Source organism: Oncorhynchus clarkii, chromosome 13 (assembly GCF_045791955.1).
Source record: "Oncorhynchus clarkii lewisi isolate Uvic-CL-2024 chromosome 13, UVic_Ocla_1.0, whole genome shotgun sequence".
Lineage (NCBI taxonomy): Eukaryota > Metazoa > Chordata > Actinopteri > Salmoniformes > Salmonidae > Oncorhynchus > Oncorhynchus clarkii.
Window position 1 is genome coordinate 50,457,409 of NC_092159.1, and position 12,752 is coordinate 50,470,160.

At 41.5% G+C, this 12,752-nt stretch overlaps 1 protein-coding gene across 6 annotated transcripts in view; it reads left to right on the plus strand.

Annotated features, from left to right (window-relative positions):
• LOC139365037 (myosin-binding protein C, fast-type-like) overlaps nucleotides 1-12,752 on the plus strand; it is a 49,929-nt gene that overhangs the window by 15,180 nt on the left and 21,997 nt on the right. For 2 of the 6 annotated variants that reach the window (XM_071102363.1, XM_071102362.1), the window contains exon 3: nucleotides 12,618-12,692. In XM_071102363.1, coding sequence (XP_070958464.1) covers nucleotides 12,618-12,692 — 75 coding nt within the window. Of the gene's footprint in view, nucleotides 1-9,776; nucleotides 11,561-11,913; nucleotides 11,929-12,617; nucleotides 12,693-12,752 lie in introns of those variants that run through there. The other 4 variants (XM_071102365.1, XM_071102360.1, XM_071102361.1 and 1 more) reach the window with 4 other exon arrangements.

The window sequence follows — 12,752 nt, forward strand, 5'->3', positions numbered from 1 at the left end:
TAGCAACGGAATCTAGGGATGGTCTCATCTATCAATTTCTGCTATCATACATTTTCATGGGAATCTGAACAGGGGATTTTACTGGTAACCACCGTCCTGGAACATACTGTAGTATAGGGACAGGATTTGTCATTTTGATTGCTGACTTCTACACTGTTGTCACAGAGGAGACCATGCAGTGATAGTCACTACATGTTCCATATTTCTCCTGTGCTTCACAACAGCCACTCATCCTGTGTCCTTTAACAATGTCATGATGGGTGGTTAAACAAATGCTTTGTGCCAGCTTAGTACACAAGGCCTTGTCATCGGGGCTTACCGTCTCATGCCATGTGCTCAATGGTGCATAACACCCATCCCAGTCAACAATAGTGGACTGAGCAGCGAATGGAGCACCAGAACTTCACTGACCCACTTACCCTCCATCTATGGACTGGGCCTGCTAAAAAAGGCTCAGAACCTGGGCTAAAGAAGGCTTTTAATGCCCTGCGTGTCAAAGACCCCCTGAGACCTAAGACAGTGGGTGTTGCCAGGGATAAAACTAGATGTGCTGAGAACGCTAACATATTGCTGCCTGAAAAACAAACCTTTTCAAAAATAGACGTGTCAGCTGCTCAGTATGCCAACACTGAGAACACAGCCAGGGTCATTCAGCACAACCAGAGTGTCAAGGCCAAGGCTTAAATCTCAGAATCGCAGTTCGGTATACTTATGGGAAATAGTTCTGAAAAGTCAGTTGTGATTGATCAGATGGAGATGGTTCGGGAGACTTGGTTCATGTTCTACATTCTGTGGTTGGGTAGTTTAATGGATTTAGCTCACTACAAATCCCAAGGCACTGAGACTATTTATGTTATCACTTTAACAGGTGCTCTGAACAAGGACACTGTCTGTACAAATCATAGCTTTGGATGGCAGATCCATGTGTCCGGCCAGAGTTTGAGACAGAGATCATTACCATTACTGTGTGGTTCAGTTCGTTTTTCAGTAAGTAAGTCTTAATCTCTACATTCATTAGGCACCCTTGTGGAGGTATTGTTTATCTCAGATATCAGTACTTTGATGGTCTTAAACCCTATCAAAAGCATCTTAGTCTTGAGGCTGCGTTCTTTGATATTTTTCAGAAACTGACTATCCTACCGATACTTGACTTTGGCGATGTCATTTACAAAATAGCCTCCAACACTCTAATCAGCAAATTGGATGCAGTCTATCACAGTGCCATCCGTTTTGTCACCAAAGCCCATATACTACCCACCACTGCGACCTGTATGCTCTCGTTGGCTGGCCCTCGCTTCATATTTATCGCCAAACCCACTGGCTCCAGGTCATCTATAAGTCTTTACTAGGTAAAGCCCCGCCTTATCTCAGCTCACTGGTCACCATAGCAGCACCCACCCATAGCATGCGCTCCAGCAGGTATATTTCACTGGTCACCCCCCAAAGCCAATTCCTCCTTTGGCCGCCTTTCCTTCCATTTCTCTGCTGCCAATGACTGGAACGAACTGCAAAAATCACTGAAGCTGGAGACTCATATCTCCCTCACTAACTTTAAGCACCAGCTGTCAGAGCAGCTCACAGATCACTGCACCTGTACATAGCCCATCTGTAAATAGCCCATCCAACTACCGCATCCCCATACTGTTATTTATTTGATTTATTTTGCTCCTTTGCACCCCAGTGTCTCTACTTGCACACTCATCTTCTGCTCATCTATCACTCCGGTGTTTAATTGCAATATTGTAATTATTTCGCCACTATGGCCTATTTATTGCCTTGCCTCCCTTATCCCACCTCATTTGCACACACTGTATATAGACTTTTTCTATTGTATTATTGACTGTATGTTTGTTTATTCCATGTGTAACTCTGTGTTGTTGTTTGTGTCGCACTGTTTTGCTTTATCTTGGCCAGGTCGCAGTTGTAAATAAGAACTTGTTCTCAACTAGCCTATCTGGTGAAATAAAAATAAAAATGATTTTTTCTTTAAAACTTCCCATCTCTATCAAGAACATACACACAGTAGCAACTGTTTCTATAACATGTTGTTTGTTTTTTGGGATGAATCTTGTCCTGGAGGCATAATTGAGTGATATACACTAGATGGGCCAACTGCAAAGTCCAAATTAGCTATATATTGTAAAAATACATTTAAGGTTAGGGTTAGGCGTAAGGTTAGCAGTGTGGTTAATGTTAGGGTTAATTGTTTTATGATTTTGTGGCTGTGCCAGCTAGTGACTACACGGCAGAGCTGCCTCCAGTACATGAGTTATCCCAATGAATGCCAACCTTTTTCTATATACAGTGTACTTACATTGACTCCAATTCCAATACTCTTTCTTTGCCAGAGGCAGAGCCGGAAGGAATTGGTAAGAACTGCACAAAGCAAGGTTGAGTGAATGTGCAACTCCTCTGTGGTTACATTAGAATATGTATTTGTTTATCGTAAGAATTTATGTGTTATGTGTCTACGTACCGGTATAATATTGTATGTACAATGTACATGGGAATGCATTAATGTATCAACATTCTGAATTTACACTACAGTGCTGTGTGCATGCGTGGATTATGCATATTTAGACTTCTACATAATACATGTGCATTCAAATAAGTTGTGAATGTTTGTATGTATGCATGTTTGCACAGTGTGAAGTCAAATATTGGTAATTCACAGTGGTGATTATTTTATATTATCTTAACTATATTGTAAATTGGCCTCCCGGGTGGCGCAGTGGTTAAGGGCGCTGTACTGCAGCGCCAGCTGTGCCACCAGAGACTCTGGGTTCGTGCCCAGGCTCTGTCGTAACCAGCCGCGACCGGGTTGTCAGGTACACAGTGTTTCCTCCGACACATTGGTGTGGCTGGCTGTCTTCTGGGTTGGATGCGCGCTGTGTTAAGAAGCAGTGCGACTTGGTTGGGTTGTGTATCGGAGGATGCATGACTTTCGACCTTCGTCTCTCCCGTACTCGGAGTTGTAGCGATGAGACAAGATAGTAGCTACTAACAATTGGATACCACGAAATTGGGGAGAAAAAGGGGGTAAAATTAAAAAATAAATAAAAACTTAATAAAAAAAATATATATATTGTAAGTTTAATGATTCATGATGTTTTTGAGATGGTATGGTTGGAATCTAACCTTTGCTCTCTAGTTATTCATTATTGTATATGTTTGTCTTTAATTGTAGCAGCCAAGACAGATAAGGCTGCAGCAGCACCTGCTGGTGAGTCCACTCATAACAAATGAATGACAAATACGTATACATGAAATACTTCAATGAAGTATACTAAAATCAATGTCTGATTCAATTTTTCTTTTTTCTTTTTCTTTTTTTTTTTTTTACAGATAAGGGTGGGTGAGAACAGGGCATGTGTGTGTGTGTGTGTGTGTGTGTGTGTGTGTGTGTGTGTGTTTTAACCTGTGTCCCTTTGTGTGTGTTTGTGTTAGTCAGTAGGGCATAACCATCCCCTCATCATTCCAATGTAATGTCGGTTAACTGTTTTCCCTCACTCAGCGAAGCCAGCGGAGGATCATGGTAAGGCCTCTAAGACCAATCACAGAAGTAGCTTTCTGTGGGGATGAGACAGTGGCCATGCATGATTCTCACCACGCACCATGACAGTGTTGATCAGACAGAACGCCAATACACTTAACTTAGGCTTCACACGTTTATATTCACGCCTATCACAAAATCCTACTGGTTTATGCCTGACAAAGCAGACTATATTCATTTAAATGATATATTAGTCATGATTCTTCTGATTCTTACTGGGGTTTTTTATTACCTGAGATAACAGGTCACCAATCAGTTGGTAAGAACTACCTATGTTAAAGTTGAGGTGATGTTTGTTATGTGGGTTATTTTGGCAAGCACTGGAGTGTGTGTTTCTGGGTGCGTGTGTATATCTGGGCGTGCGTGTGTGTATGGGGTGTGTGTGGTGTGGTCTGTGTGAGTGTGTTTATTATTTTTATTTTATGTGTGTGTACGCTGTAAAAAAAAATACAAAATCTGTTGGATCAACGTACATTTGTAAAACAACCAGCTGCAATAGGATTGTGAGTTTGCTCAACAAACTCACAGCAAAAAACTATTGTACGTTGAATCAACATCTTTTTGTTACAGTGTATACATACATGCATACGTGGAGGATTGTTCAGGAAACGTTTCGGATGTGTATTTCCTTGTACTCAGTGTGTGAGTTTGTGTGAGTGTCTGCTACTGCAGTATACCACCTTTATTACACACTTACTCCACACTGAAATCCTCTCGTTTTAGTGGCAGAGGCCAAGCCTGCTGAAGAGGGTTAGAGCTATTCTGTTGTGTCATTTGTGGATGTATTGCATGTGGATGTGTGCAGGTATAGGTTTTTGTCCGTGTTGTATGTTTGTATCTGTTTTTGTATGTCTGTGTGTGTGAGCGTGTGTGTGTGTGTGTGTGTCAGCGTGTGTATGTGCATGTGACTGTCTGTACATAATGCTATCTCCAATATGGACTTAAGTCCAGTAGCTCCTACTGAAATCCATTTGTGTGTATTAACAGAGGCCCAGCCTGCTATAGAGGGGAAACATTTTTGTGGCTGAATGAATTACTTAAATTAGTGTATGCAGCACGAGCACATGGGTTGTTGTGTGTGTACACGGTAAGTTTGCATATATTGTGAGAATGCTGTATGTGTACACCGTGCATCATGTCAGCTCGTCCTCCCTGATAGCCTTGTTTATCTGACAGAAGGCGAACCTGCTGTAGAGGGTAAGAGCTGTTCTGGCTTAATATGGTCCTTCAATGTATAACACACACAGCATTAAGTTGAAGTCAGTGTGTTATCTACGGTTCATCAGAGAGATGGTGGAGGCATTTGCTTGTGGGTATACGAGTACTTTATGTGAGAGTGTATATGTACATGTAGGATCTTAATTTGAGCCAGATTGCTACAGCAGTAAAATAATCCTGCATTAACTGAAAATGTGAATTATTATGTTGATTATAATTCATGGATATATTTTGTAGGGATACACTTTACGTTAAGGCAAATCAAGTCTGACGTTTTAAAGTGGAAATTACAAACTTTGGAAGCCTTTTTAAACCTTGAGTGCACGACAAGTTTGCATTTCCTACTGTGCAGGAAAATTCTGATCAACAAAAGAGTGGTCAAATTAGAAACTTACATCTGTATGCATACTGCATTGATGTGTGTGTGTGTGTGTGTGTGTGTGTGTGTGTGTGTGTGTGTGTGTGTGTGTGTGTGTGTGTGTGTGTGTGTGTGTGTGTGTGTGTGTGTGTGTGTGTGTGTGTGTGTGTGTGTATACGTGTGTGTGTGTGCGTATACGTGTGTGTGTGTGTATACGTGTGTGTGTGTGTGTGTGTGTGTGTGTGTATACGTGTGTGTGTGTGCGTATACGTGTGTGTGTGTGTAAGAGCTTTTCTGGCTAAATGTGTTAGTTGCGTCTGTGTACACTATGAGTTTGTGGATGTGTATGGGTGAGTTCATATTACATCATGTAAGGCAGCTCTACTCAACATTTAAGTCCAGTTCCTTAAACCCTCTTATTTATAATGGGTAAGAGCTTTTCTGGCTGAATGTGATACTTACGTGAGTGTATGCAATGTATGAAGATAGCATTCTGTATGAACAGGTGTGTGTGTGTAAACCATGCCATATTTACTAAGTAATTACTCAAGTTCCTCTTCTAAAAGCCCTTAATTTTCTTGGCAGAAGACCGATCTGCTATAGAGGGTAAGAGCTTTTCTGGCCTAACATGTCACTTGTACGGAATGTGTGTGTGCGTGTGTATACGTGTGTGTACGTGTGTGTGTATACGCGCGCGTGTGTGTGTGTGTGTGTGTGTGTGTGTGTGTGTGTATACGTGCGTGTGTGTGTGCGTATACGTGTGTGTGTGTATACGTGTGTGTGTGTATACGTGTGTGTGTGTGCGTATACGTGTGTGTGTGTGTATACGTGTGTGTGTGTGTGTGTGTGTGTGTGTATACGTGTGTGTGTATACGTGTGTGTGTGTGCGTATACGTGTGTGTGTGTGTATACGTGTGTGTGTGTGTGTATACGTGTGTGTGTGTGTGTGTATACATGTGTGTGTGTGTGTGTGTGTTTGTGTGTGTGTGTGTGTGTGTGTACGTGTGTGTGTGTGCGTATACGTGTGTGTGTATACGTGTGTGTGTGTGTGTGTGTGTGTGTGTGTGTGTGTGTGTGTGTGTGTGTGTGTATACGTGTGTGTGTGTATACGTGTGTGTGTGTGAATGCTTACAAGGTGCAATACTAATTCAGTTCATCCCCCAAAACCAGCCTGCTGCAGAGGGTAAGTGCTTCTCTAGCTGAATGTGTTACTTGTATGTGTGCGCATACTGTTATGTGGAAGTGTACCTGTATGTGTTTATGTATGTGTGGATAAGGTGCATCATGCTAGCTTTACAAATGGACAAAACTGTTTTTTAAATTCTATCATTTTCATTAGCAGATGGTGTTACAGATGGCAAGAGCTTTTCTGGCCTATTGTGTCGCTTGTAAAATGTGTATGTGATGTTTGTGTGCAGGACCGGCTATAGCCTGTTGGGGGCCCTGAGCGAGATTTGGTTGGCTAACAAAATCAAGGGGGGTTGAGACCCCGACTGAGTTTTTAGGGTGGGGGTGGGGGGGGGGGGCCTAGCGGCCTGAGGCCGTAAGTGACCGCTTTTGACGCTTATGCCTGGAGCCGGCCCTGTTTGTGTGTACAAGTTGCATCATGCTAACATTAAAATCATATTTTAATTAACAGAGGCCCAGCCTGCAACATTAACACAGGCCCAGCCTGTAATATTAACACAGGCCCAGCCTGAAACCTTAACACAGGCCCAGCCTGCAACATTAACACAGGCCCAGCCTGCAACATTAACACAGGCCCAGCCTGCAACATTAACACAGGCCCAGCCTGTAATATTAACACAGGCCCAGCCTGCAACCTTAACACAAGCCCAGCCTGCAACATTAACACAGGCCCAGCCTGCAACATTAACACAGGCCCAGCCTGCAACATTAACACAGGCCCAGCCTGCAACGTTAACACAGGCCCAGCCTGCATCATTAACACAGGCCCAGCCTGCAACATTAACACAGGCCCAGCCTGCAACATTAACACAGGCCCAGCCTGCAACATTAACACAGGCCCAGCCTGCAACATTAACACAGGTCCAGCCTGCATCATTAACACAGGCCCAGCCTGCAACATTAACACAGGCCCAGCCTGCAACATTAACACAGGCCCAGCCTGCAACATTAACACAGGCCCAGCCTGCAACATTAACACAGGCCCAGCCTGCAACATTAACACAGGCCCAGCCACAACAGAGGGTAAGAGCTTTTCAGTCAATGTGTTAAGCCTTCATTTACACCCTACGCTGTATGCAACTACAATAAGCTAGGCAAAATACCAATCCTCTATAGTTGAGAAGCTAAAATATACAGACGTGTGCAGCCCCACAATTAGAAAGTTGATGCAAGTATGCAGGAGGATCGCCATTTTACGTAGCTAATTGCATTCCGAACTTTTTCAACATTTTGTTACGTTACAGTATTGTTCTAAAATGTATTAAATAAAAATCTACACACAATACCCCATAATGACAAAGCAAAACAGGTTTTTAGAAATTGTTGCAAATTTCTTTAAAATAAAAACCAGAAATTCCTTATTTACATCAGTATTAAGACCCTTTGTATGAGACTCGGTATTGAGCTCAGGTGCATCCTGTTTTCATTGAAAAAAATGATTTTATCCATTTTACAATAAGGCTCTCACGTCAAAGTGAAGGGGTCTGAATAGGTTCCGAATGCACTGTGTATTAGCCTTTACTTGTTTGTTTGTATCTTGTATACATATTTGCAGAAGTGTCTTTTGGGTGGGTGGGTGTGGGTATTTCAGTGTGTGCTTCTGCATATATAGTACCAGTGACAAGTTTAGACACACCTTCTCATGATTTATTTATATTTTTCCTACATTGTAGAATAATAGTGAATACATCAGAACTATAAAATAACACATATGGAATCATGTAGTAACCAAAAGAGTGTTAAGCAAATCAAAATAGATGGATTTTAGATTTTAGATTCTTCAAGGTAGCCACCATTTGCCTTGATGACAGCTTGCACACTCTTGGCATTTTCTCAACCAGCCTCATGAGGAATGATTTTCCAACAATCTGGAAGGAGTTCCCACATATGCTGAGCACTATTTGTCCGCTTTTCCTTCACTCTGTGGTCCAACTCATCCCAAAATATCTCAATTGGGTTGAGGTCGGGTGATTGTGGAGGCCAGGACATCTGATGCAGCACTCCATCACTCTCCTTCTTGGTTAAATAGCCCTTACACAGCCTGGAGGTGTGTTTTGTCCTGTTGAAAAAAAAATGATAGTCCCACTAAGCGCAAACCAGATGGGATGGCATATCGCTGCAGAATGCTGTGGTAGCCATGCTGGTTAAGTGTACCTTGAATTCTAAATAAATCACAGACACTGTCACCATTAAAGCACTCCCACACCATCACACCACCTCCTCCATGCTTCACGGTGGGAACAACACATGCGGAGATCATCTGTTCACCTACTCTGCGTCTCACAAAGACATGGCGGTTGGAACCCAAAATCTCAAATTTGGTCTCATCAGACCAAAGGACAGATTTCCGCCAGTCTAATGTCCATTGCTCGTGATTTTTGGCCCAATCAAGTTTTTTCTTATTATTGTTCTCCTTTAGTAGTGGTTTCTTTGCAGCAATTCGACCATGAAGGCCTGATTCACGCAGTCTCCTCTGAACAGTTCTTGTTGAGGTGTGTCTGTTACTTGAATTCTGTGAAGCATTTATTTGGGCTGTAATCTGAGGTGCATTTAACTCTAATGAACTTATCCTCTGCAGCAGAGGTAACTCTGGGTCTTCCTTTCCTGTGGCAGTCCTCATGAGAGCCAATTTTATCATAGCGCTTGATGGTTTTTGCTACTGTTCTTGAAGTGTTCTGCATTGACTTACCTTCATGTCTTAAAATAATGACTGTCGTTTCCCTTTGCTTATTTTAGCTGTTCTTGCCATAATATGGAGTTGGTATTTTACCAAATAGGGCTATCTTCTGTATACCACCCTTACCTTGTCACAACACAACTGATTGGCTCAAACACATTAGGAAGGAAATAAATTCCACAAATGAACTTTTAACAAGACACACCTGTTAATTTAAATGCATTCCAGGTGAATATCTCATGAAGCTGGCTGAGAGAATGCCAAGTGTCACGTTCGTCATAAGGAGTATACCAAGATGCAGCGTGGTATGTTTCCATCCTTTATTTTGGAAATGAAAACTTCAAAGAACAAGACGAACAAACGAAACATGACGCTAATAATATTATAATGCTCACTGGCAACTATATCTAATACAATATCCCACAAAGCACCTAAATATGATCCCCAATCAGAGACAACAATAAACAGCTGCCTCTGATTGGGAACTATATCAGGCCACCATAGAAATACAATTCCCCGAGATAACCCACCCTAAATCACACCTCAACCCAACCAACATAGAGAATAAACAGCTCTCTATGGTCAGGGCGTGACACCAAGAGTGTGCAAAGCTGTCATCAAGGCACAGGGGGGATACTTTGAAGAATCTGAAATATAATATATCACTTTTTTGGTTACTACATTACTCCATATGTGCTATTTCATAGTTTTGATGTCTTCACTATTATTCTGCAATTTAGAAAAAAGTACTGAGTACTGTATATATTAGCATTCTCCTCATACTTAACCATAAAACCTTTTACTTTCTTTTATCAGAGGTGAGGCACCCTGAGACAAGGAAGGGTACTGTAACAAAAAGGATTGTAGTGCAGTGACTGTATGAATGCACAAATGTATCAATGCATTCTGCGTTTGTGTGTATTTGTATAAACCAGCATGTATGCCAGTGTCATCATGGGTAAGCCTATGTATGTTTGTATGTCTTGTTTTTATGATCTAGTATTTCATATATTCATATAGCCACAACTTTTTTCTCCAGTCACAGGGACAGTATATTTGGTTGTTGTTTAACCCTTCGCTGTCCGCAGTACTAATGTCTATGTACCAATTGTTTCTTTTCATTCAGAGGGAAGTGAGTGCAGAGATGGTAAGGAAAGGAAACAATACACAACTCCCCCTCTGTGTTTGTGTGTTCGTATGCTTCCCTGCTTCCTGTCAATCACCTGGTTAACGTGCATGTCTGTCAGTCTCAGTCACGGCACGGTGTGTCGGTGACCTGAGTGTCCGTCACGGTGGACTGACAAACGGAGACTACTGAATCCTGGGATTGCTCTGGCGATGGCCGTCAGTAATGGAAAAGATCCTGCAGGCCTATTTGATGGGTTTATGGATACTGTATCATTTATGTAGAGATCTTTAGGAATCATCTGTTGAGGAGTTAGATCCAGAGAATCAGACTGACAGATAGTTGTTGTGATATCAGCGCCGACTGATACTAATTGCTAGAGATCAGCGGTGAGTTTCCCAAAAACATAAAGATCATATTGGCAAAATGGCATAAAATCATAATTTTTCTATTGCTTATGAATGGACTTAAGATGATTTTTAGTGCTTAATATGATATTCATGTTTTTGGCAAAAAACATCTGTTGAGATTAGACATTACATGATACAGTATCATGGTTTCGCCAAAGCATCCAAGTGAAGGAATTGTATTAAACATCAAATGACCTTGACTTGAAATTGATGCAGAGTGAAAACGTAATCTAAATTACAAATGACAAAATGATATATACTGTATATATTTACTCTAGGTATATATCGTGACCTGTGTGTATGTGTGCACTTACTAAGGTAATGGTTTAATAGAAGGATAAGTTGATGATAAGTTTTGCTGTTTTGTTGCGTTAGTTCAAATATTGTTCCTGCACATTACCATATCCCTTATCATTAATCACTGTATTGCAAAAGATGTTGATATGAAATATCAAGGTATTATCTGTTCCTGAAGTGTTACAGTAATAATCAATTAAGTGATATTTACCTACAGTAATATCTCCCATAATACGCATTATCCCCCAAAATGATCTTACTGAAGAATTGTTATGGTTTTGATGGATGCCGGTTCTGCTGTTCCATTTGAGGTGTTTATCGCTGCACTCCCAACCTCTCACAGTTTCAAACCGCAGCGACTTTCCAATGTGAGAGTGAAATGGTATAAAGAGCTGAAGGAAAAGTGTCCCTTGGGTGCTGGTCCAGGATCAGCTTGACCTATTCAAATTCTTACTGAAATGATTTAAATCACACTAGAGAACTGAGCCTGGATCTGTGCACAGGGGTCACTTGATTCCAATCAAATTAACTGAGCCCATAAAAGCTGAGAGAGGGGCATAGGCGTGTAACTCTGAGTTTATGGAGGTGCATGACCTCACTTGATTCTTGACCCTTGTTCCATTCTCTCGACAACCTTTTCACCCAATCGATTGGTCAATCGATATGGCTTTTTACCTGCTTCTCTATGCTTATAAACTCTCTTTTTCCATAGAGCTCTTGTCAGAATCAGAAGGTGAGAGAACAAATCAATTGTGTTCCATTTGCACAGCTAATAATTCCCCTAAATTCTCAATAATAATAATAATTATAGTAATGATGAGTACAGTGTCACCAACTGGTTTGAATTTGACGAGTGAGGAAATAACTCATTAACCGTCTAGTTTTTACCTCCATTTTGAAAAGAAAGGAAATGTTCATCCAAGTTAGAGAGGGAAGAGAGAGACGTTAAGTGTGTGTGAGAGAGCACCTGCAGGTCAGGTTTTCATAGCTGCTCAGTAAACGCTCATCCTTCAGATTACAGTAAAGATACTGCAGCTAATGTGTTCCCCCGCTGTGTTTCTCTCTCTCTCTTTCTCCCTGATACAGAATTGCCCGATGATGGTAAGACAAACAAATACTTAAGCTTGTATTTGTCTATCTGCTGACACAAAACAATGCAATCCTTTTTTTGAAAAGGAGGGAGCACGCAAAGGAACAGGAGCGAGCAGTCATGCTTTGATAATATCACAACATTAAAGAGCTATATTTACTTTTGTCACAGTGGGAGAAGACTAGTGGAAAGGGATGGATAAACACGTCTTCAGATGTGTTTTTAGTTCCTTGTTCATTCCCAGGAGGGCTTACCTTACTGCTGTTAGAGGCCCTCTTCTGGTGTTGACTAGACGCTTGGATACTGACCCTCAGTTAAATACAAGACTGATGTCATTGTCATGATTTCTCATGATCATCCATTAGAATAATGGAGACATTTCAGGGAGTGGAAACATGCCGCAGCACTTTTCTCTGTCTTTGAGAAAAGCTGTTGCTAAATGTGGATGTAAAAAGTCTCAATAAGTCACAGGGTGAACAAAGACAAGCTTTACCTCTGACCTTTGATCTTGCTGCCTAGCAGACAAAATATCAATAAATGAATGGTATTTATAAACAAAGGTTAGGTGCTTTGGTCTAATGTTTGGTTTTCTGTTTCTACTTGTCTGTTCACTGATGTTGTTGTGTCTATGATGTCTGATGAGCAGTCATCAATGACCTTATTCTAACCCCTGACCTCTATGACCTCTCCCTACTTTTAGAGACTGTCCCAGGAGGGCAGTCCGAGCTGACCGGACTATTTGTAGAGAGGCCAGAGAGCACTTCAGTAATCAAAGGTGAGACCCCTGCCCTCTTGCCCCTCTCTGACATACTGTAGCACTCTGAAGTTTGGATTG